At 36.6% G+C, this 26,344-nt stretch overlaps 1 protein-coding gene across 1 annotated transcript in view; it reads left to right on the plus strand.

Annotated features, from left to right (window-relative positions):
* Positions 1-26,344, plus strand: part of BABAM2 (BRISC and BRCA1 A complex member 2) — a 367,400-nt gene that overhangs the window by 20,456 nt on the left and 320,600 nt on the right. The window contains exon 3 of the mRNA XM_019735370.2: positions 18,529-18,605. Within this exon, the coding sequence (XP_019590929.1) occupies positions 18,529-18,605 (77 nt within the window). The remainder of the gene's footprint in view (positions 1-18,528; positions 18,606-26,344) is intronic.

Genomic DNA, 26,344 nt, shown 5'->3' on the forward strand with positions numbered 1-26,344 from the left:
ATAAGTTTCTAAATTCTTACTATCGTTTTCTGTGCTTATCTCATTCAGATAGTAAGTTTATCATCCATCAATGTCCATGAACCCTGCTTTGAGTAGCACTGTTCTAGAAGGGTCTCTGCATTTTAACAGTCCAGGAGTTGCCCTTCTTAGAATTCTCTCTCAGTGGTGAAACAATAGTATTAATACATTAGTGATAAGTAGTTCCTAACTACTACTAATTTGAGATACTGTTCTTTTTTTCTTTTTAAACAAATAAGGTAGAACAAATATGATAGATGGTTATAAGAATGAGATTTCTCTCAAAATTACTAAAATTTTCTGTTAGTTGGGTCAATAAGGATTCAGAGAGAGCATTATTACTTTGTTTATGTATTTTGTACATATACTGACTTTTGAGCATGACTTTTGAGTAAGGAGAGAATGTTTACAATACAGTCTTTTTTGGTAAGCACTCTTCCTTTATTTCTTTACATTTTAAAGATCAAACATTTTTTGCTATTTTCCTGTTAAAGCTATAGGCTGGTGCAAAAGTAATTGCGGTTTAAATGGTTAAAAATAATTGCAAAAACTGCAATTACTTTTGCTCTAACCTAATATATATGGATTTATGTTTTCTAAGTTGATGAGCATCTTGACTATGTCATTGAGTTGAGTGGCACTTCAGTTTTTCTCTGATTGTAACTAATGAAGATTTTTTAAATGACTGTGCTAGGCACATTAAATTAGTTCTTATTACATTGTTTTTTGTTAAAATATGATCATTTGCCATTTCAAGTTTATGTAGTTCATGGTAGAATTCATTTCTTTTTAAAAATCTAAAGAACCGGTGTTGAGTTTAGAAGTCAGATTATTGTATGATATTGTCTTTATTTAGCCTAGAATTGTAGAATGTGAGGATTGGAAGGCCTTAAACTCTAATGACCACCATGTGATTGACATATGAGCCCCTCCTACTGCTTCCCTGCCAAGTGACCGGCCAGACTGTGCCTACAGATCTCCAGTCACAAGGAAACTCCCTGAGGCCCAAGGCTGCTCCTGGGGCAGCTGATTCTGTTAGAAAGTGCTTTCCTGTATTCACCTGAAACCCCTTTTTGTGTCACTTCTACTTCTTGGTACCGCGTAGAATAAGCTTAATCAGTCCTCCGTGTGACAACACTTCACGTAAATGAAGATAGCTGTCATGTTTTGTATTTTTCTCTTCTGCAGGCTACGTGTAGCTTTTGTTTATACCATGTGATTTATGACCTTTCACCATCCTTGTTGGCTTCTTCTGAATGTGATGCAGTTAGTCGCTATGCATTCAGTTCAGACTAGAACTGAATGAGGTGTTGAAGGAATGGTTTTGACCAGTGTGGAGTAGAGCACTAGCTTTATTTTCCTGGAAGCAGCATCCCCTGAGGTTGTAGTGGACAGAGCTGTGTGTTGTGTTGCAAACCATTAGTAGGTTGTGATCCATTGGCGTGTCAAGAAATCATTTTAGTGGGTCTTAATTTGCATTTAAAAAAATATGAAATAGAACGAACCAAAAGTGTCAGTGCATATCATGTAATAAAGCTAAATACTGTTGCATGAAAATTTTCTTTCAATTTGTATATACATATATACACACATATATGTGTACTACATACTCAGTACATATATGTGTACTGAGTGGTGATATAAAATGGTGATTAAAACGTTTCTTACTGTGTATCAAAAAAGTCTGAAAACCTCTGGTCTAGACTCGAGGTTTCCCCTGCTTCTTTTTCTCTGACAGCTCCTTCTGGTCTCTTCTTGCTCTGCTGACCACCTGGGTGTCTGTTCCCCTGTGGACCTCCTGCTGAGTACCTTGAAGGGCATTATGGGCTCCATTAGGTTTGTGTTAGGACCTGGGAAAACTGTTTTACTGCTCTGCTTCAGTCTCTTCATGAGTGGACCCGTCTGAGAAATTTTGTGCAATGAAGAAGGCACAGTAATAAGGTAAGGGGGGGCAACTGAAGTTTTTTTTTTTTTTTTCCGTGTAAATTTTGAAAATTGCTGTCCAAGCGAAATTATGGGTTTAATGAAAATAGTGATTGTGATAGTCTTTCTTCTCCATATTTTTGGTTTTGCAATTTGTGCTTTTGATACTACTGATAGGGGTTAAGTACTACTTACTTGGTGCTATGCCCTGTTCTTCATGTGTACCAACTCAGTGGGTCCTCATAACAGCTCCATGGGGTGTGACTGTTACCCCCATTTTACAGATGAGGAAATTGAGGGAGAGACACATTATATAACTTTACAATTTATAGTGTGTAACAATAGTATCTCAAGCAGCAATCAGAAAAAAAATCCTCCCAAACCACCTAACAACCGCAAATACATGAATGGTACATTTATCCCATTACCTGGTAGTTCCAGATATGCTCATTTAGCAGATGCTAAGTCTTTTCATAATCACTTAAACAGAAGAATTTGAGGATTTAAAAAACTTTTCTTCCATCTTTAGAAATCATCTCTCACCACCAGGAAAGGGAATCCTTTAATGACACTTGAGAATCTATTAATTTCCCTGTTTCCCTTCTTCTCCACTTTCATTTTCTCTCTCATTCTCCATTTTTACCTCCACCTTGTCATCTGTTTCTACTACTATTCATTCTTCCACTTGTCTTGCTTTTTTTTCTTTTCCTTGTCCTCTCACCCTCCCCTTCCCACTAGTTTTCCATTCTTTTCTGTACCCTGCCTTTGTACTGTTCATAGTCACTCAAATTTATTTTTTAAAAGGAAAGCGTATATTGAGCACCTAGCAAGTGTGAGGCACAGTGGAGATCCAAAAATAAATAAAGGAAATATCACGAAAGCCAATACGGGAAAGAGATCAAAGCTGTGCTAGTTCATTCCCTTGAGAATCTGAGTTACATGCCAATATAAATACTCTCCAGTCCTTCCCTGTAACGAGCAGGAATTGAGATTGGAATTTAGATACATAGTACAGTTGACCCTTGAACAATGCATGGATTAGGGGCACCAACACCCCCACACCTCACATTTGAAAACCCGCATAACTTTTGACTCCCCCAAAACTAACTACTAACAGCCTGCTGTTGACTGAAAGCCTTACTGAGACCATAAACAGTTGATTAACACATTTTGTATGTTATATGTATTACATACTGTATTCATACAATAAAGTAAGAGAAAAAATGTTATTAAGAAAATCATAAGGAAGATAAAATACATTTACAGTATGAATTGAAAACAATCTGCACAGTTCAAGCATGTGTTGTCCAAGGGTCGGCTGTACACAAATGATATAAACTATAAAGTTCCAGAATTCAGACACTAGGGAATGAATCCATTTAGGACATATTTGGGGTCAAGAAGTGAAAATGGTTAAAGGAATATTTTTATGGAACAAATTAAAAGTGTTTAGTATAAAAATTACTTTTATAAAACGATGTTGTACATTAAATGTATAGAAATAGTATGCAAGTTGGCCTTGTCCTTGGAGATGTTTTATAATATTTATTAATGTAAGAATTACTGGCATTGCCACAGCTAGAATAAGAATCAGTCCAGGACATTTACGTCATTTGCTTTGACTTTGATATGACCTTGATGTGTGCTTGTCTTCTCCAGTTCCACTTGCTCACCTGCACTATGTATGCAGTGGTTATCAGGTGACTCCTGTGTTTCAGCAGGTACACTGCTGGGCACGAAGGGAGTTAAGGTTTAATGCACTCTATTTCTTTATAGAGCTTTCAATCTAACAGTACGTGGCTCCTTGGTTTTGCCCGTTTAATGACAATTGCAGGTAAATATTTTTCCTTTCCCTAGCTTGATCAGATCCAATTCATTCTTAGAGGTCAATTGTTTTCTAGTGAACCTTCCTTGATTACCCCAGCTAAAAGTGGTTTCTCTGCTCTCTCAACTTCTATTGTGCTTACTTTCTTTAACCACTAATTTGGCAATTAATCATGTTAATTGCTTTGTGACTCGTATCTATTGTGGTCTTGAATTGTTATTTAAATTGTGCCGTTTGATTTTTGTCTTCTGATTACAGTTCAAGTTTCCTGAGAATAGAGACTCCTTTCTTTAACTCTTATGGCAGCAGTCTCTAAACTTTTTTGATTATGCACCTCAAATAATTTGGTTATGAAACCCCCAGTACATACATATTTATTTAATTATAAAAGTATATTTATATAGAATTATAAAATATTTAAGATATAAGTTAAAAAGAATGATAGAAGATATCCCGTAAAAATAATTTGTTACTTATAATATGGTATTTTCACCTATCATACCTGAAAAAGAAATGTGAAAAAAATATGTAGCTACTAATGGAAGAAATGCAATGTTGGCTGCATATGCTGTGCTATAAGACTAGTTTTTAGTTCCACCCACCTGAAAATTTGCCTGTGTTTGCATTATTGGTATTATTCTCTAGCCACAGATTCTTTGCAAGAATCACTTGAAATCACTTGTCTATTTCTTAAAGGCTTTAGTGTGGTTTAAAACTAGACAGTGGATTTCTTACATCTATGAAGCATATCACAGTATGCTGAAGACAACTAAATAATTGAGAGAACCACCACTAACCCCTCTGGGTTGTGGAACTCCCACTCTTTCCTCAGGACACTTGAACAACTGAGTAAGAACTAAAAGAGGCTGCTGAGGTCAGTCTGTATATTACATATTGGTAAGGAATAATCTCTGTCTCTGTCTCTCTCTCTTCACACACACACACACACACACACACACACACACACACACACTTTTTTTTACCTAAGATTTTCTTCCTGTACTCTAGTAGATTGTCTCACCTACTCACTGAAAGACAGACCATTGACCTGTTGGGTGTAGCTCTTTATGCACACACCACAGTAATGTTCAACCAATAATTACAAATTTCATGTGGAGAAAAGAAATGTATGTCCCCAATCACAAATTTCCGGAAAACTTTCTAGCTCCATAAGAATAAAAAATGATCCTATTAAAGAAGAGATGAAGATCATGGAAACAAGCTGTTTCAAAATGATGTACTCTCATGGGAAAATGTGAACTTGCCTGTGCAGGTGGCTCTGCTGACCCACAGGGAATCGAAAGTCCAAGTCAAACTACTGTGATGAATTCTAAGTCCAGACACAGTACACACTGAAAGCAGTGGCTCTGAAATTCGATCGTGCATCAGAGTCACCTGGAGGACTTGTTAAAACTGGATAGCGTAAAACAACTTCTTCCGTCTTAATAATATCAGGACATGAGCATTTGTGTTACCGCTGCCTTGATCAAGACATAAAATGTTGGCAATGCCCCAGAAACCCCCCTGTGCCTTCTCCCAGTCACCACTCCTTTCTTGCCCCATAAATGAGCCACTGTTCTGACTTAACTCGTAGTCCTCACTTTCCCTCGTTTCTATAATATTATCGGTACACACACTACAGTGCTTTTGTTTGGTTTTGAACTTCAAACAAATGGAATCATACAGATCATTCATCACTATATTTGTGGGATCCACCTGTGTTGTTCCATGTGTGTGTAGTTTATTTCATTACGATGTATTTCACTTTATGATTGTCTCCCAACTTACTTCCCTGTCCTGTGTCTGATGGGCATTTGGGTATTCAGTTTGAAATTGTAGTTGTTCATTCAGGGGCGATTTCGAAGAATGCTGCTGCTGTTAACATTTTTAGAATCTGCATTTTAGGTTCCAGATCAATTTAAGGAGCAGTGTCATCTTTTCATTATGTGTTGTTTAATCTATGAACATGTCTGTTTTCACTAATTTTTAAATTTTGTTTTCTTCTTAAAAAAAGCTTTCTACGTAAAGATCTTGAGCACATCTTTTGTGACACTTACTTCCATATATTTGACTGTTTGATGTTATTTTCTATGGCATCTTTCTAAATTTTTATTTTTCAACTGATTGTTGGTGGTATTTAGATACACATATACAATAGAGAGTTGATTTTTGTGTATGGTCTTTGTCTAGAAACTTTGCTAAACTCCAATAATGCATATGAAGTTTTAAAAACTTTTGTACATACACAATCATATTATCTACAAATAAGGTATAGTTTTATTTCTTCCGTTCCAATATTTATAGCCTTATTTCCCCATGCTACTATATTTGCTAGGACCTCCAGTACGATGTTGAATAAAAGTAGTAAGAACAGGTTGGTATCCTTTGTCTCATTTTCTATCTCAAAGGGAAAAATTTAACATTTTGTTATTTAGTGTGATGTTGCTGTAGATTTTTATGTAATAGCCTTTATCATATTAAGGAAGTTCCTTTTTTATTCTCATTTGCAGAGAATCTTTAAAATCATGAATGGATGTTTAATTTTATCAAACGCTTATCGTGTACCTATTGAGATAATACTATTAATTTTCTCTTTTATTCTGTTAACAGAGTGAATTAAATGCACATATTAGAAAAGAAGCTTGAGTATTAATGACCTAAGCATCTATCTAAAAAAATTAAAAGACTTCCCCCTCATAGTTAACTATTAAAAATAGTATTTGAGCCTTACATTCCTACCGAAATCATATTTAACTTAAACCACACTTTTGTTATAAGAAACACCTACTAACATTTAAAAATACTCCCTACCCTAAAGTAGATTTCAAGTCTGTCATCTATAAATGGAGACATAGCATAGAAACTGGGAATAACAGTTGATGCCACATGAACTGGCAAACAATTTTAAAAAATACTTTATAATTTTTAAAACATTGTGGGCTGAGTCACTTATTTTGGTAATCGCATTTCGAAATCTTATGCTGAGAATTGAATCCGCCACTTTCTAGTAGGGCCTAGAAATAGATTTCAGGCTGTAGAGGTAGAGAGGATATATTTGGTGTATCAGTATCATTATATGTCATTAAGTAGATAGTTCCATTCTCCGGGAGAACGATGTAAAAAAGTCTGCCTCAGTGCAATTTTGCTGCCTTCTTTGGGCCAACTTTAATTCTTGAGTCTCCTCAGAGAATGGCCTAACCTTGACCTAGTGGGTTTTGATATAGTCAACTAGTTGGGCCATAATTCCCTTCTAAGGCTGAGGGTGTAAAATTCTGTGAATCAGAAGTTCAAATGCCTTTGTAAGATAAAATGCCTATTTTATAGATTATTTAGATAGCTGTAAAGATAGCCCGTGTCAGTCTTCTAGCTTCTTTGCTGCTGCATTGCAGTCTAGAAACCATGATAATTTTGAAACCAATATACTCTTCGTGGAGTTATTGATGATAGGTTTAACTCAGAGAAAATAATTCTGTAAAATGAAAATGGGAATATCAGTTAACAATTCACTCTAATTTGTGGCTTAATAGTTATTCAACAGGCAATCGTTGGTCTTTGAGCCTATTTTATTTCACAGTCACCTGTTATTTTAGGTTGCCAAAACTGAAGAAGACTTCCTTCTCAGCTGATGTTGAATATTGTTAGTTAAGCACAAACGTCATTATCAAGAAAACAGGAAGCTGTGTAAGAGAACATGCCAAATGGTAAATTAATAGTCAGGGTAAAGGAAACTGACGTAGACTTGGGGAAGGAATCTTGGAATCATCTACTTTGTTCTTTTTAGATGCTTGAAGAATAGATACGGTTTAAATCATTTTTTCCCCCCAGAAAATACATCAAATAATAGGTTTAGCATTAAATTAGAAAGCATATATTTTATATTGTCTTAAAAATGCTAATGTCTTAAATGTTGTGTAATATCTTCTTAAAGCTCTGTTAATCGAGAGTAAATCTTGGCTGTTGCTAAAATCACATAACATGTAGTGAAATTTCCAGCTTTTCCTCTTTATAGTGATACTTTATTAATTTGAATCAGATCTCTGTAACTAGGAACAAGTAATAATTTGAGGAGGATTCAAATGCAGTTTACCTTTTATTATTTATTTAAAGAGTTTGCTAAATAAATCAATAGTGTCAACGTCTTAGAGCCTATTTATTTATTATGAGAGACTTGTTCACTTATTTGCATCATTGATTTACGTGTATACAGTTTTTATACTTATTACTGATAAATCATTTTCTTTTCATTAAAACGTGTGATAGAACACTCTTTTTGGCAGTGTTTTATCAGGTTTTACTTTTCATTATTACATGTACTTAATAAAATATCATTTGATGAAAAAAATTATGCTTCACATTTTTCACTAGGTTTCCCCTTTAATTATTGAGAGATGACTTAGTGTGGTGGTTAAGAAAATGGGCCCTGGAGCCAGACTTCCTTGGTTTGGATCCCAGCTCTGTCACTTACTAGCAAGTTGTGAAATGGAGGTAATAATAGCATTTATCTCTGAAGGTTGCGGTGGGCTTAAATAATTTAATCTAAAAACCTTAGAGTAGTGCCTGATATGTAGTAAATGCCCAACAAATAGTAGCTGCTTGTTTTTTTTAATTAAAGTTTATTGGGGTGACAATTGTTAGTAAAGTTACATAGATTTCAGGTATACAATTCTGTAATACATTATATCTTACATTGTGTGTTCATCACCCAGAGTCAGTTCTCTTTCTATCACAATATATTAGACCCCCTTTACCCTCTTCGAGAGCCCCCTCCCCCGTTACCCTCTGGTAACCCCTAAACTATTGCCTATGTCTATGAGTTTTTGTTCCTTCATTTGTTTGTCTTGTTCTTTTGTTGTTTTCAGTTTTATATACCACATATCAGTGAAATCATATGGTTCTCTACTTTTTCTGTCTGACTTACTTTGCTTAGCATAATAATCTCAAGATCCATCCATGTTGTCGCAAATGGTACTATTTCATCTTTTCTTACCACCGAATAGTATTCCATTGTGTATATATACCACAGCTTCTTTATCCATTCATCTATCGAAGGACATTTTGGTTGTTTCCATGTCTTGGCTACCGTAAATCTGCAATGAGCGTTGGAACACACATGTCTTTATGGATAAATGTTTTCAGATTTTTTGGGTAGATACCCAGGAGAGGGATCGCTGGGTCATATGGTAATTCTATTTGTAATTTTTTGAGGAACCTCCACACTGCCTTCCATAACGGCTGCACCAGTCTGCATTCCCACCAACAGTGTCTCAGGGTTCCTTTTTATCCACAGCCTCTCTACCACTTGTTACTATTTGTCTTGTTGATGATAGCCATTCTGACTGGGGTGAGGTGATATCTCATTGTAGTTTTTATTTGCATTTCTCTGATTAGTGATGTTGAGCATTTTTTCATATGTCTATTTGCTATTTGTATGTCCTCTTTGGAGAAATGTCTCTTTAGGTCCTCTGCCCATTTCTCAATTGGGTTGTTTGTTTTTTTGTTGTTGAGTTGCATGAGTTCCTGGTATAGTTTTGATATTAGCCCCTTATAGGAGGCGCTGTTTGCAAAAATCTTCTCCCATTCAGTTGGTTGCCTCTTTATTTTGTCAATGGTTTCTTTTGCTGTGCAGAAGCTTTTAAGTTTGATATAGTCCCATTCATTTATTTTTGCTTTTACTTCCCTTCCCTTTGGAGTCAAATTCATAAAATTCTCTTTGAACCCAAGGTCCATCAGTTTAGTACTTATGTTTTCTTCTATGCAGTTTGTTGTTTCAGGTCTTATGCTTAGGTCTTTGATCCATTTTGAATTAATTTTGGTACATGGTGACAGATAGCTGTCCAGTTTCATTCTTTTGCATGTGGCTATCAAATTCTGCCAGCACCATTTATTGAAGAGGCTGTCTTTTCTCCATTGCATGTTTTTGGCTTCTGTCAAAAATTATCTGTCCATATTTATGTTTATTTCTGGGTTCTCAATTCTATTCCATTGGTCTCTGTGTCTGTTTTTCTGCCAGTACCATGTTGTTTTGATTATTGTTGCCCTGTAGTACAATCTAAAGTCAGGGAGTGTGATACCTCCAGCATTGTTCTTTTCTCTTAGGATTGCTTTGGCTATTTGGGGTCTTTTGTGGTTCCATACAAATCTGATGATTTTTTTGTTCTGTTTCTTTAAAGAATGCCAGTGGGATTTTGATGGGGATTGCTTTTTTTTGCAGTTGATATCCAGTTTCAAAGCCTTGTGATCAGCCAATATGCTTGGTATGATTTAAATTTTCTTAAATTTGCTGAGGCTAGTTTTATGTCCCAATATATAGTCTGTCCTTGAGAATGTTCCATGTACACTAGAAAAAAATGTATAGACTGATGTTCTAGGAGGAAGTGCTCTGTAAATGTCAGTTATGGCCATTTCATCTAATGTGTCATTTAGGGCTGCTATTTATTTCTTTATTTTCTCTTTGGATGATCTATCCATAGCTGTCAATGATGTATTTAAGGTCCCCTACTATACTTGTGTTTTGGTCAATTTCTCCCTTTAGTTCTGTTAGTAGTTGCTTGGTATATTTCGGTGCTCCCTGATTGGGGGCATAAATATTGATGACTGTTATGTCTTCTTGTTGTATAGTCCCCTTTATCATTATGAAATGTCCATCTTTGTCTCTTGTTACCTTTTTTATCCTGAAGTCTGTTTCATCTGATATCAGTATGGCTACACCTGATTTTCTCTGGATACCATTTGCTTGGAGTGTCAATTTCCACCCTTTCACTTTGAGTCTATGTTTGTCCTTGTAGCTGAGATGTGTCTCTTGGAGGCAGCATATGGTTGGGTTTAGTTTTTTGATCCAATCTGCTACTCTGTGCCTTTTTATTGGTGAGTTCAGTCCATTTACATTTAGGGTGATTATTTGATATTTGAGGATTTCCTTTCATTCTATCTTTGGTTTTCTGGTAAGACTGTGTCTCCATTGTTTCTTTGCCTTTTTGTTGTTTATTATTTCTGTGTGGTGGTATTCTATGACTTTTCCCTCTGTTTTTTCTTTTATTACATTATATATTTTAGTTCTGGATTGTTTTTGAGTTTTTGAGTAGTAGTTTATGTAAAAGAAAGTTTCATATTTAGAGTATTCCATTTTCTTCAGCATGCTTACTTTCTCCATTCCCATACTCAGGCCTTTACTCTCCCCCCTTTTATGTTTTGGTTGTCAGCAATTATCCCTATTTATGCTGGTCGAATAGCCTCCTTCAGTATTTTTTGTAGTGCAGATCATGTGTTAGAAAATTCCCTCAGCTTCTGTATTTCTGGAAAGGTCTTTATTCCTCCTTCATATCTAAAGGGTATCTTTATTGATATAATAATATCAACATATTATTCTTGGTTCATAATTTCTCTCTTTCAATAGTTTGAATATTTGATTCCACTCCCTCCTGGCTTGTAGAGTTTCTGCTAAAAAATCTGATGATAGTCTAATGGGCTTTCCTTTGTAGATTACCGTCTTTTCCCTGGCTGCCCTGAGGAGTCTTTCTTTGTCATTGATTTTTGACAGCTTCAATACAATGTGCCTTGGAGAAGGCCTCTTGGGGTTGAGGTAATTAGGTGTTCTATTTGCTTCTTGGATTTGAGGATCCAGTTCTGTCCACAAGTTTGGAAAGTTCTCGTGGACTATTTGTTTGAATATATTCTGTGTTCCCTTGTCTCTTTCTTCTTCAGGTATGCCCATTATTCTTATATTGCTCTTTCTGATGGAGTCAGAAAGTTCTTGTAGAGTTCTTTAATTTCCTTTAAGTCTCAAGTCTCTTTCTTCTTCTATCTGTGTCATTTCCAGATTTCTGTCTTTGATGTCACTGATTCTTTCCTCCATCTGGTCAACTCTACTATTTAAGATGGTTATTTCATTCTTCATTTCTTTTATGGAGTTCTTAACCTCCAGAAATTCTACTTGGTTCTTTTGTAAAATTTCGATCTCTTTGGTAAAATGTTCATTTTGTTCTTTGATTGTGTTTTTGAGTTCATTAAACTGCTTGTCTGTGTTTTCTTGCATCTCATTGAGTTTTTTCAGGACTGTGATCTTGAATTCTCTGTCATTTAAGTCACATATTTCCATGTCTTTAAGTTCATTTTCTAGAGACATTTCATTTTCTTAGCTGTCTTGTTGCCTTGGTTATTCATGGCAATTAATGATTTATTATTTCTCTTCCTAGACATCTACAGGAGTGGGTTCTGTAACAGGTTGATAGGAAGAGGTCTTTCTTTTGTTTTCCAAGAACGGGTTGGTAGGATGTTTTATTTTCTCTCCGACTGCAGCCTTTTATTCTTTCTCATACTGTAGTGTTATATTTTTCTCTGCGCTATTCCGGCTTTTCACACAATGGGGAGATCCCTGGAAGGTGGGCTTCTCCTATGTTAATAGTTCACCTGGGTCGTAAGGTGCCGCGTCCCTGTGGGGATGCAGAGAGCTTTTGAAGTTCCAAAGCTCTTCCTGCGGCAGATTCAGAGCCCGTATGTTTCAGCAATTCTGTTTACTCCTGCAGGGATCCACCCAGATAGGTGGGGCCAGGGGCGGGGTGAGTTGTGAGAGGTGGCCCAGAGCAATGGCAGCGACCACCACCACAGCCGGTCCTGCTTCCACAGCTCCCTCCCCTTTGCCAGAACTAGTTGGGCTGCGAATCTGTGTCTGTGGTCCACAGTTCTCAGAACAGCAAATATTCTGTTCTTTTGATCTGACACTGCTACTGTTCTGCTTCTAGCACCGGGCAGGTGGGGGCAGGGCGAGCTCTGGGAGTGTAGGGACGGGGCGGCTAGTCTCAGTGCCTAAGGCTTCCGTTTTCTGCTCGGCAGTGAGGGCTTAAACCACCGTTTTCAGCCTTCTTCCCTCAGTCCTTGCTCCAAGGTCTGTGCCATGAGCGTTGGGTTCTGCGTGTTATATGCTGCCCCTCAGCCCTGTGGGCCATAAGCGGAGCCCTAGCAGTCCCAGTTCTTCCCTCTCCTGCAGCTACGGTAGTTCCGGGATGCAGCGAGCTCGGAGCACTGAGCTGGGTCTGCGTCCTGCGCCCGCGCAGCTCTGTCTCCGCACTTCTCCCTTCCCTCCTCCCCCACTCGCGCAATTCGCCCACCTTTAGGTGAATTCAGTAGTGAGCCTCTTTGTCTTGTCTGTCTGCTATGCAGGGAGTCCTTTGGGGAGTTATAGTTGTTCAATTTGTTGTAAACTCCAGGGGAGATTTCAAGAGGCTCACCTCGTGCTACCATTTTTGTGACGTCATCCAGCTGCTGTTGTTATTACTTATTGTGAAAATAGTGTAATTTTAGGTAGTGACTTTAAATTTTGGGTCACATGTACAGCTTTTCAAAGGGAAAATCTTCCACAAATGATCGCAATTTCACCTTTCTCAGAGGTGAGGATGATAACATCTTCCCTATTACAGTTAAATCATAAGTTTTTTTCATGAAAAGAGCACAGACTGGGAACAAGAGTTTTGCATTCATCCAACACACCTTTATCTCTGTACATAGTTACTGGAGTATCCATGTCCTAGACACCAGTGCTAGATGCTGGAGATTTAACATGTTGTGTACGGCGGGGTTTAAATCCCTCATACCCCTCTGTTCCGGCAGGTTTTTAAAAGAAACTACTTTAAAATGCACTCTTCTCTTTAAAGCGTAAATGCTTCTATGTCATTTATTATTTTTCTATAAATAATAGATTCTACAAATAAATTATTCTATAAGTAATTATTCTACAAATAATTCAATAAAATATGCAAAGTAAAAAGAGTCAACAGTAAAAACGAGAATTCTCGTTATCCGTCCTTAACACATGGCTCAGAAAAAAACGAAGATTCTTGTGATCCGTATGCAACGTGTTAAAATTGACTTCACGATGCCTAGGCCTGGGCAACAAAGATGTGTCCAGAGTGCCCTGGAAGGGATTTCTAATCCCAGTGCTCTCACTGCGTGGCTGTGAGACCCTCTGGGCTTCACTTGCGTCATCTGTAAAATGACAGTTTTTTAGTTTAGTTTGATTGTAAGTATATGCTAGAATTTCATCAGTGCTAGGTGCTTAGTGCTGTGCTAAATGTTGTACTAAGACATAAGAAACTATAAAACATTTTTTAGCACCAGAAATCTTATGATTAGTTGGGAAAACAGACCACAATTAGAAACTAGGTAATAATATTGGGAGTCGTGATTTGATGTAAAATAAGAGACCAAATGGATAAGTATATGAGGTTAGTATTTTTAGCATTTTATTGTGTCAATGATTAGCTGCAGTTTTTGTGATAAAGTACTAGACTGACTAAACTACCTGATTTGATGCTATCAAGGATTCCCACTGGATAATTCCCCCTTCGATAACCTGCAGAATATAATGGTTTACCTCCCTTTGTTCTCCCACTTTAAAATAGTGCATTCGCAGTATATTGAGGTAATCAGAATATAGTAAAATACATTTTTAGAGAATAGTTCTTCATCTGAAACCTTTTTACATTATATGCCAGGATATGTTTTTTGTTCTTGTCACTGCTATATTCCCAGCACCTAGGATAGTGCCTGACATATAGTAAGCACCCAGGGAAGCTAGTGGAGAGACAAATTTGAAATTACATTTTAATTATCAGTGATTTTTAAATCACTTAGATTATTTTATTAAAAGTTTTTCAATTTGGAATATTTGTTTTATAAACCAAAGATCTAACTATGTGTTAGGTCAAATTGCCATCACACAAATATAATTTTAATGAAGCCACGCCAGTGGCTTTTCACTAAGTAGCTTTTTCATCTTTTTTCGGGGAAATGACTTTGTAGATGAATGAACTTCCCAGTCTGTTACTTATCTGTTACTGACATCTGACTGCAACGTCATGGAGACCTTACACCAGAACTGCCGAGCCAAGCCATACCCAAAATTCTGACACAAAGAAACTGTGAGACACAATAAACATTAGAAATGTGAAGTTTTTGATATTACATTATAGAGACTTTCATATACTTTACTTGAGGCTATCAGTAAATCACCTTGCATTCTTTCCTTCTGAAAAAGAGTGAAGCACTTTAGAAGAAAAAGATAAATGAAGCCATCATAGGCAAGTTTCCTTAGTCAAATATAAAAAGGATGTATTTAGCCTTAAAATATTTATATAATTATAAAACAGTTCATGTTCATTAAAAAATCAAAACAATGCAGAGACAATCGAAAAGAGTTACAAAAATCAACCAAAATCTTAACACATTTTTGTGACCCTCCCTCTGAAACCTGTTTATGGCTATAGACACACACACACACACACACACACACACACACACGCACACGCACACGCACACACACACAGATCTATCTTTTCCATAAGTGGAATCATATTATTCATATGTGTTTTTCAATCTTTCTTAACCCATGCACTTTCTTGATTAGCAGAAAAATTAATTCCCTCCTTGAGTGCGATTTGAAATTTCACAGTAAGTTAAATAACATGATCAAAACCAATTTTAGACAGAGGTCATTTAAGAAGGGGAAACATTTTAGTTTAATCTTAAAGGAACCTTTAGGTAACAGGACTTTGGCTTGTTTCCCATAAACCTATTTATCCTAGGTAATAGGAAGATAGAGCATAACAGATATTTGAAATAATTTGCTCAACATTTTATTGGAGAAGCTGAGTGCTCTGTAGGAGAGAGAGACCTGCTGATGGAAGCTGAGCCTTTTTTCTGTCGGCTTGAACAGTTCAGCTCTTGGCCCCAAATTTGTAATTGTTTTCAGCAAAACAGAAGCCCTGCAGTTAACTGGAGATTGGCCATTATAACTTGGTTATGCTCTTTGGGGACTATTACCCTCACCCCATCCCTACTCCAAGTGTTCCAACAACATATATAACACTTTCTCTGGGTGAGTTTTGGTGAATTTTGGCTAGCCCACTCGCTAATGTGGCTCTGTTTCCACGTAAGATTTGGTTATCCTCATACTTGACGCTTCTGATTTCCTTTTCCCTTGACTTGCTCCTCCCCTGGTCGCCACTATTGAGTAAACCCACTTGTCTCCATTGCCACTGCTGCTCCCTCATTTATCCAGCATCTTTCTGATGGATAAATGGGGTCCTGAAATAGACCCCTATCTGGTCTCCCCATTTCTGTTTTACCTTTTTACAGTCTTTTCCCATACAGTACATAGAGTGATCTTTTAAAAGCGTAGAATCAGATAATATTACTCTTAAAACCCTCCTTTGTTCTGGGAATAAAAGCTGAGTTAATTGTCACAGCTACAAGGCTCTGCAGTTTTGTCCCCCGCTTACCTCTTGTCCTAATCTTTTGCTGTTCTCTTCTTCGCTCACTCTGCTCTGGCTGTAATGCCCAGACTTACCATGATTTCTTCCCCCAGGTATGTCAGACTTGATCCTGCCTGCACACCTTTGCACCCGCTGTTTCTTCTGCCTGGAATGCTCTTCCCCAGAATTTTGCATGGTTAGCACAGTCATGTTACTCAGGTTTCAGATTTCACCCCCAGAGGTCGTCCCCAATCTTCTAAGGTGATGTAGCTCCTATTTTATTGCAGCACCCCGTTTTCTTAACATTTAGCAATCTTAAACCATCTTTATATACTTGTCTCTTGTGTATTGTTTCTACCCTTGCCAGAATTGAAGGTCTGTGAGACTGTAGGTCTTGTCCACCCTGTTTTCCTGACACACAGAACAATGCTCAGTAAATCCTATCGAAGAGAAAACAGTCAGGGAATGAATCACTCAGATGGAGAAATGTACTTTTTCACACCCTGAGGTGGCTGTAACCAGCCATTCACAGTAAGGGAGGAAGGTGAAGTGGCACAGCACAAAAACACTTTCCCAGTCCTGGTTAAAGCTAAAAGTAACTCATGTAAAATGTGGCCCAGCAGTGACTGCAACAGTTTAGAAACTAATTTCACATTGAAGAAGGCCTTCTTCAAACAAACTAGAATCAGATTAATCCTGAGGATTTCCTGTACTATTAATAACTTCAGCCGTTAAGCTGTAATACGTAGATAGATAATTTGATCTTTGAGTCCCAAGACACTTGATTATGAATCATGGTTTTTTTTGCTGTTGTTGTTTGTTTTTAATCATTTTAAAGTGTTGGTTGAGTGTAAGAAAAAATCTTAGTAGGGTCATTTCTGTCATTAGACTATACTTTATATTTTAAATACTATAATTTGTGTTTTCCATAAGCGTTTTCAAATAACAACTGTGCTGAGAAAAGATTATATTATAAAGGAAATATTTTACTTAGTAAAAGGTGCCCTGAAGAATATTTTATAGTGAAAGGTAAAGGAGAATGTTCTTAAAGCCTGTGAAAAATTAAAATATGTTAGTATGCAATGATTAGTGCAACTTTGTTGTGTAGTTTATAAACAGGTATTTTTTGTTGGCCCCTAAAGATAAAGAGGAAGCCAATCTAGTTAATTATGTTAAACACACCTGAGTTAAAGTTTTTGTCTGGTTCTTTTCTTTTTTCTATTCAAATAGTTTTGAGAAAAAGAAATAGTAGATCTACTATGAGGTCTGAGTTAGACTTTTTTAGAGTTAGCATTTCTCAAATTTATTGTCAAATGACTGTTGCCCTTCAAAGTGGTTGTTTGGCGAAGTTGTACATTTGTTCCAACAATGCTCCTTATTCCTTAAAGAACTTTTGTAGGTTCTTTTTCAGAAATGTTTCATAGCAGGTTTTGGAATTAGGAAAGAAAATTAGCCTGTTTGCTTTACTTTATAAATTAAAAACCTCACTTTTTAAAAACTAAGTAGACACATAACTTCCTCAATCTTCATCTTGAATATTTTATAAATTTCTGAAGCCAATACTGCTGTTATGCAGTTGAAATTATGACTTGTAAGATCATGAAAGATATCTCATAAAGTAAATCTGTGTAAAGAACAAAGAACATTGTTGTGACGTAATAGATAAAAAAAACAAAACCAAGCCGTTGAGACGTAGGTGACTAACTCACCCCTTTTTAAATTTGCATTTTATCTTAAACTGAGTACATCATGCTCTCCTACAGATGTAAGTTGTGGGGTGCCAAATCTAGAGGCGGTGCCTTACCTTCAGGGAAAGAGAGCAAAACATCTGGTACCAGAAAAAGGCCAAAAGTGGGCTCTTTTTAGTACTGAGTGAAAGCTAAGAGTCTATATTTTTAATATGACCACAAAATTCTCTTGTTTTAGTTCTTGGTGTCAAAGACCACAGACCTCTTTTGGATGATATACCTATTTTAAACGGATTATTTTTTCTCCAATTGGAGAACCGTGTATTTTTGCAGGGCCCATCAGCAGGAATTGAACCAGCAACCTTGTTGTTGAGAGCTCGCGCTCTAACCAACTGAGCCATCTGGCCGGCCCTCTGGAAGCTCCTTGCCTTCAACCTAATTGTGGAGGGCGCAGCTCACTGGCCCATGTGGGAATCAAACTGGCAACCCGGTTGTTCAGAGCTCGCACTCTAGCCCACTGAGCCATCTGGCTGCCCCAGATGATGTACCTATTTTAAAAGAGGGATACACTTCTTTGAGAGAAATAGTTGAAGCAGTGTTGGTGTTTGTTGTTAGAAGGCATGTAAGTTTTACTGTGAGATAAATGAATTATTTGTTTCAGGGCAAGTATTATTTTCTTGGCCTCCGTGACCATTAAGGGCTTCTATTTTGTTCTATAAGCCAGTGTTTTAATATTTTATCTGTAGAGATCACTGTTTATTTACTTTAGTAAACATCATAAACATATGAGGTTTTTTGTTTTTTTAAAATCTTTTTTATTTTTTTAAAGGTGCACGTCATTGACTCCTGGACCCAACTGTGACCGATTTAAATTGCACATACCTTATGCTGGAGAGACATTAAAATGTAAGTAAATGATGACTGTTTTACTGAAAATGTTGATTATAGTGCTAATTATTACGCTTTGTGCTTTAGTTTTTATTTCCGGTTGTTACGTGTTATTTCCTAAGATATTGATCACTAGGGTTCCCCACTTTTTAAAACTTTGTCTTTCAATCCTAGTTCTGTTCAAAGTAAGTCAGTTGGCAGGGACTAAGTAAGTTCTGATCAAATAGGTACACACGTTCTCTCTTTTATAGCAAAGGTCAGAAATACAAATAGCTACAAGGGCCAGATTGGTAACATGAATGATGGAAGTGGGTGGGGTGTGGCAAATTGGGGTACACCTACCCCGTCTCAAGGGACTGTCTCTACTGATTTACTGAGAGAAGGTGGAAATCTGAATTTTTATATGAATTGTCAGTTTTAGATGTTGACCACTTTTTCAAAATTAAAAACTGGGGGCCCACATTGTGCAGGCCAAACCAAATGTGTGTGGGGGCTGCTTTGACCTCAGTAAAGAGTATGTAAGTCCTCCCTCTGGACTTAGTCCATGTACAGCCTCTCTTTAGGTTGTGTCAGCCTTGGTCTGCCATTATTATCAGTGCCGAAGCTCTAGCCTATGTGCAAATGATGATAGCTTTGGTGGTTTGGTATCAATAATTTCATCAGGAATTTTCTCCCTTGAACTTATACTTGTGGTGGACAGAGTACTAAAGTATCTCTATTTGTAAAAAGAAGAATAAAGAACATTAAAGCTATGACAGATGAGTAAACAGTGCCTTTCAGACTGTGGACTGTGTGCTTCACCATCATAGGCCAGGAGGGGGTCACATCTTACTTTCTGTAGAATTACTTTATATTAATTTGCCAAATGCAACATGAAGTGAAAAATCTGTGACATGGTGACTTGTTAACCTTGTATCATTAGGTCATTCTCTGGAAACCACTGAAATACAAAAAAAATTTCACTTGTTTGAGGTAGTAGGACAGATTAGATTGCTATTTTAAAAAGAATTAATTTAAAAGAAATGATCAAAGTAAATCATTCACATGGTTAAAAATATAAATAGTTCAGAATTTTTTTATATATGAAAGCAGTAGTCCTCTGTCCTGTTTCTCCCCAATCCTAGACCTTTTTCCAAAGGGAACCACTTACATTTTTAAGATATTGTTTCAGTGTTTAGTTCTTCTGGGGATGATCCATGTATCTGAATAACATGCTTATGCTTCTGTTTCTTGACTTATCAACTTTACATATTATTATCTTTTGACTTTCCGCTCTGATATATATATGAGGCATCAGGCTGTTTTCATTGCACCCTTTATCTTTCTCTTCTCCTCCTCTTTAATTATATCACCACTGTTTGTTCTTGTGTTGGTTACCCTGTAGCTTTAAAACATTTTTTTTAAGGATCACTTTAAGCATTGTGTTTAACAGTTAAGGGAACAGCCCATAAGTGTTGTTAGTAAGTGCCTGGCCCACAGTTGGCACTGTTCTTACTTAAGCACAGTCGCTGTGCAGTGACCATAAACACTTAGTATATTTTTATTTAGTTTCCCATTAACCATAGAAGTGTCTTTTGGCTCCCCACTTTGTAAGATGGACATATTAGCCCCTGCGCTTCCTTCCGTTCCTCTTCCTTCATCTCCCAACTTTTGTTTTCTATTCTTTTTCTTCTGCATTGTCAAGATTTTAACTTACTGTCTCTTTTAAATCTGTTCTGTCTTCTGTGCTTTGTCTGTAAATTGCTTGAATGATTGCTCTGGACAGTTATCACTATGGGATTTACGTTTATTGTTCTCTTGGATTTGGCCTTGTTTTGTAGAATCTATGTATTGAAAATTCTATGTTTTCTAGAATTATATCTTGGTAAACAGGTTGCCCCTTTATCTTGCTGGAACATAGTCTCCAATCACTTGCTCCGATCCTCCCTCCACCCTCCCACTTTTCCTGTAACCCTTTTGATAACTTTTTATTACCCTGGTCATAATTAGGTATCTTAATTTCTAAGAGCTTTTTCCTGCTCTTGTGCTCTGTTTCTCTTTCATGACATCTTGTCCTTATTTTATGAATACAGTATCTTAAAAGTTTTCAAAGGATATAGAGTTTTTTTTTAAGTTTTCTCATTTTCTGAATTATTTTAATTTCCCCTAGGGATGATATTTTTGTTTGTTTATCATCCCCCCCCCCCCCCCCATTATTCTATAGTCTTTCTTCAAATAAAAGGTAGTTTTTGGCTGTCTATTTATAGTTAAGACAGGCGATAAAACTGTGACTGGGGCTTCTGTATAGGCCAGGCTTACTGAGAGGGTAGGTAATGGTGGGCCAGCTGTTACTATGAGGAGCCCCTATGTGTCATACTTTAGAGGTAACTGTTGTAACTCTCCCCCAAATAGTTTCTTCTATTTCTTTAGAGAACACCACGCTTAGCCCCTCGGTTTTTCCCCTGGGGATGTACACCATGCCATTTTGTGGGGGAGTGGGTACTGTGGATGAAAAACAGGTTCTGCGGAAAGTAACCCCACAGGCTTATCATCATAAACGCCTAACTGGGCAGGTCACGGTGGGTGGTCATGCTCCAGGCATACAGCTTCTTTAGTGAAAGGTTATAAGCCAGGCCTGTCCATAGTTCTTTCAATCTAGGTCAACACACCTTTGAAATACCTCAAGAGAGTATGTAATCTTGTTAACTATCTTGTAATTCAGTCCCCACCTTGCTTTCTCTAATCTTCCTTATGTCCCCACCTTAATTTCAAATGCATAAAAGAAGCTGCAAAACTGTTATTCTGCGGGAGCATTTCAGCTCTTGCTCCTCAGCATATGTGTATGTCGTCAGTTTGGCTCAAATGAATTCTCATAAAATTTTCTACAGGTTTCGATGTATCTTGTATTGACAGTACATAGATTATTCCCTGTGGAGCTTTTAGTTATAAATCTCCCTGTTCTTAGCCCATGTCTAATTTTGCCTCTCCTTACACCGGATGACTCCCAAATTTTTGTGGCTTTCCCAGGACAGATGGCTTCCTCCTCATCCGTAGCCTCTTCCTCACATTACGGTAGCCAGAGCTTTCTCATTAAGTGCTACTCTTGTATCTGCATTCTGCCTTCTAGGAATTGGTTGAAATGTCTCATCTATTGATTGCTACTCTCTCTTCTTCCTCTTCACTTTCTTGTTGTTTAGGGTTTTTATTTTCTGTTTCTTCACTATCGTTTAAAGGGAGGGTGGTCTTTCATTGATTATAGTAAACAACTTTATCTAAAGTTTCTCATTAAATCCCACTAAAAACTTATGGTGTGTGGTTTAAACTATAATTTTAACCAAGGCTGAATCAAACTATTTGGAGCTTATAGTAATTTTATTTTGTAACTTTAAGCCCAGTGAAGTTAGAGATGGAGACTGTTTTGTTTATTAAATTATATCTTCAGTCTCTAGCACAGTAAAGATATTCAATTCAATATTTGTTGAAGGAATGAAATGAATGCATATATGAATTAATGAATCTTAGTGTTCAGATTTTTGTCAGTTGAACTATAGTGTTTTAAAGAATGACATTCTGTTACTTGTATCAGTCTTTTGCCAACAGAAATTCAATTTTTAGAAGTTATTTATTGTACAAGAAATTTATAATTGGAACATTGCTCTTAACAATTCAGAAAGCAGGAAAGACATATAGTACTTTGCGGATTTGGAGTCTATATCAATTTTGTCTTTATAAACTTTACTCTGCCTTCCCACAGCAGATTAATGAAAATAGCATGGAACTAAATTTTATATTTCAGAATACTTTATATATTGGAAAACAGTTCTATAAATGTTTCATCTGTGAATAAAGGAAATTTTGTGCAGCTAATGAGAATGAAAGACAAAGGAGAGGGCATATTTCTACCCATGAATTTATGAATTGATTCCTACAAGAATTGATTCCAAATTAAATAATTGAAATGAAAAAGACCAGATTACGGTACATTAGGAATGACATTGTTTCCTCAGCTCTTTTAATGTGAAGAGACAACTCTTCAGTGTTGGGGCAATGGAAGAGTTGCCAATTTGTATAAGATTCTTATGGAAAATATCAAAGGATATCTGAATTAAAGAGAAGTCCTTGAATTTCATGATTGTAGAAGAGAGAACTGTACTAACTTAAAGAGGATTGGAAAAGTGAATCTTCAATGATCAAGGTTGATTTAAGTAAAATACATGTTAAGGTCTTGGATGGTGCCACTAAAATGAGTAAAAGTTTACCAGTTAATAGCAAAATTCACAGAGGAACATCAATGAGCCTCATATAAATGCATATTTTTAAAAATAGCCACCCTAGTCACGATCTATAGCACTTAATTCTTGAAGAAATTATTGTGTGTTTTGTGTGTGTGTGTGTGTGTGTGTGTGTGTGTGTACACCTTATTTATTTAGGGCAGGAAATAGACTCTTTTGCTCATTATTTTATTTCCAATCTCTAGTGTATTGCCTGACATTTAGAGGGGCTCACTGAGTGTTTGTGGAATGAATGAACCGTGTTCATTCTTTGGATCTGGCAATGATGAAGTTTGATAAGAAAGTGACAGAATTCTGAAGTCTTAATTTCACAGGTTCATTGAATAGCACTATTTAAGTTACTATAAAGAGATATCATTGAAATATTCTAAATTATATTAACCAAGTCTGTGGCTGGTAAATCAAATGGTTTGCTAACGTTGGTTTCAGATTTGAAATGATCTTTTATTAAAATTTCTGTTTTTCATACTAACAATTTACTTTAATCAAGGACTGTTTGGTTATAAGAAACCCATTGGCACAAACATAAATTAAAGAGTTTGTTTGTCTTTATAAGAAATTAAGTGAATTCCATGGTTCCCAAGGATGGGAAGTACAGCCACTCATAGGCACTGGGACCAGGGACTGCAAAGATGGAAGACACCACAGTAGCCAGTCAGCCTCTGTGTCCTTGTTTGTGGCTTTCTCCTGCAACATAGTCTTTTGTCATTATATCCACTTTATTCTCCCCCCCCCCAGATTTCTCTGTTTCTCCTCACATAGAGTTGAAATGGCTTCCTGAGCCCCTCAAGTGGTGACTCAGTTCAAGGCCCCCAGAAACTGCCTATAGTCTTGGAATCTCAGTTCCTGGGAGAGAGGGTCTGATTGGCAGTTTGGGCTGGGTGCCCACTTGTGATCCAGTCATATGGCCAAGAGTCCTGGGTCATGTTTTATCAGCCTGGTTATTAGAGGCCAGTTTAGCCCAAGGTTAGCATGGGCTTCGGCAGCCAGAGAGGTATTTATGTGATACTGTCTCAGGAATTCCTTCTAAAGAGCTTCCAAATAATACTATAGACATTTTCTACTTTAACAATAGAAGCAATACCATTGTTTATCATCTGAGAGGAATGATGACTATTTCAAAGCCATTTGTGAACGAGTGAAGAAGTCATGCCAAAAAATTATCTCCAAAGATTTTGAAGTTGACTTTTGTAGAAGAAAAGCCTGCGTTCAGAGGAAAAACTGGAAAAAAAAAAAAGATTATGATTTGGATAACATTCTCTTCCATGTTCTCAGAGGAGCAGTGTGTGTGTGTGTTCATTTCCAAGGCTTTGATATAATACATCACTAAATTTAAATTTTTATTTTTGGAGAATGATTACAACAAAATGAAACTAAGCTCAGAACTGTTATTTAAATGGGATGCACCATTTAATTAACAGTGGTCAAACATACAAAGATTTTTATAGACACATTGCAAATAGAGTTCCAGAACTTATTTACTGAAGCTTTACTGAATCTTGAAAGCAACTTCGTTTCTGATCCTATCTCAAGTGTTTTGGCTGCTGTGTGTGTGCATGTGTGCGTTCACACACTGTTCCTGGCATCGCAGGTCTGTTACGTATTCCTTTGTCTTAGCCAATCACCACCGTAAACTCAAAATGCTCTTTTTTCCCTGTTCTTTGTCCCCTAAAAACTTACTTGTGCGGCTCTGTGTAGAGACATTCAAGGGCTTGGCACTGATGGTTGTCAAATACTCTCAACACCAAACTGGCAGCTCCTGAAGGTCACAGTGGTGGTATGACGTTTGTTGCACCAGCTGAAAGAGATATTAAAGTTCAGTTGAGTTACTCTTATCTAAGAATTTTTGCATTTTTTTTTGTTTATTATTATCCCTTATATTTTGAACTTTGGGCAATAGGTCCAAAAGCCGGTTGCTGTGGCTATAGCTGTTGGCGATTTTGTTGGGATGACAGTGTTATTTTGTGAAAAATTTCTTGTATTGTTTAAAATAAATAATTTGTTTGGCAAATGTTAACCGAGTAATTGTTCTGCTTTAACCCTTTTTCTCTTCCTTTTCGTAATTTAGTGACTGACAATAATCCAAATAAAAAACCTGCACAAGTGATTTGCTCATCTTACTTTTCAAATACCCTGCCTTTTCTGTTTCTGCTTTTGTTCATTCTGTTTTGGCTTCAGTAGGATGGACCAAGGAAACACTGAAATAGCCTGACCGTTTTGTGACATACTTGGTTCTTCATTTGCACTCAAATTTGCCGCTCTAATGGACGTGCTCTCCAGGAGGCTCCTTGGCCCACACTCCTCTAGTCTCCAAGGTCACCTGCAAGGAAAGGAGGGCTTGACCATTTGTACTATGACTTGTAACAGTTGAGCTAAGTAAAAAGTTGGACACTATATGGACGGATTAAGTATTTTCATCACGCTGAGAGGCATTGTAGTTTTTCCTTAGTAGCATAGTTAATTTTACTTTATTTTTATCTTTTCAAAGGATTCATTTACTTAAAGATTATTATCTAGCACTCAAAGTATTTTTAGAGGCTAATTAGGGAGGCAGGTCACCTTTGATTTAGTGAATGTTCTAAAAATGCTCATTGAAAGGCAAGTAAGAAGTGCTAATTTTGTGGATTAGACATTGTCTTTCCCTTAGATTTCGAGGAGTCCTTTGTCCTAGTATTTCAGAATATTTTATTTTCTTGGAATTCATGGAATGTTAGAAAAAAATAGCAATTAATATTATTGACTTAAATTTGTAAAGTCAGCTTAGTTATAGTTATATATGTACGTATATATAAAATCTTGCTTTGATGCTGATTATAATTTATTTAAAATGACTGATAATTACCAATTTACTGAGCATTTATTTTATAGAGTTAGGTTTATTTTATACATGATCTCATTTAATCACACAGTAACTGAGATATAAATTTATATCCTGCTTTTTATATTAACTTTATTGAGGTATAATTTACATACAATAAAATTAACCAGTTTTAAAATGTGTACAGTTACATACATTTTGGCAGTTGTAAACACCTATGTAATTACACCACAGTCAAAATATAGAACATTTTCATTCCCCCAAAATGTAGAACATTTCCTTCCCTCCACAAGTCAGTCCTTTCTACCACCATCCCCCCAAACCCTGAAACTTATCTTCTCTCTGAAATTATTAAACAGTTTTTCCTGTTTTAGACTTTCATATTAAGGGAACCATATACTCTGTCGTTTTGGTGTATGGCTTCTTTCATCCAGCATGTTTTTGAGATTCATCCATATTATTCCTTATATCAATAATTTGTTCCTTTTATTGCTGACTGGTATAACATTGTATTGGTAGACCACGGTTTTTTAATTCATTCGTCTGTTAAAGGACATTTGAGTTGTTTCCAGTTTTTGGCTATTTAAATAAAACTGCCATGACATTTTTGTACATGTATTTTTGAGAAGATATGTTTTAATTTTCTTGAGTAAATACCTAAGAGTAGT

The sequence above is a fragment of the Rhinolophus sinicus genome, linkage group LG05 (assembly GCF_036562045.2).
Source record: "Rhinolophus sinicus isolate RSC01 linkage group LG05, ASM3656204v1, whole genome shotgun sequence".
NCBI lineage: Eukaryota > Metazoa > Chordata > Mammalia > Chiroptera > Rhinolophidae > Rhinolophus > Rhinolophus sinicus.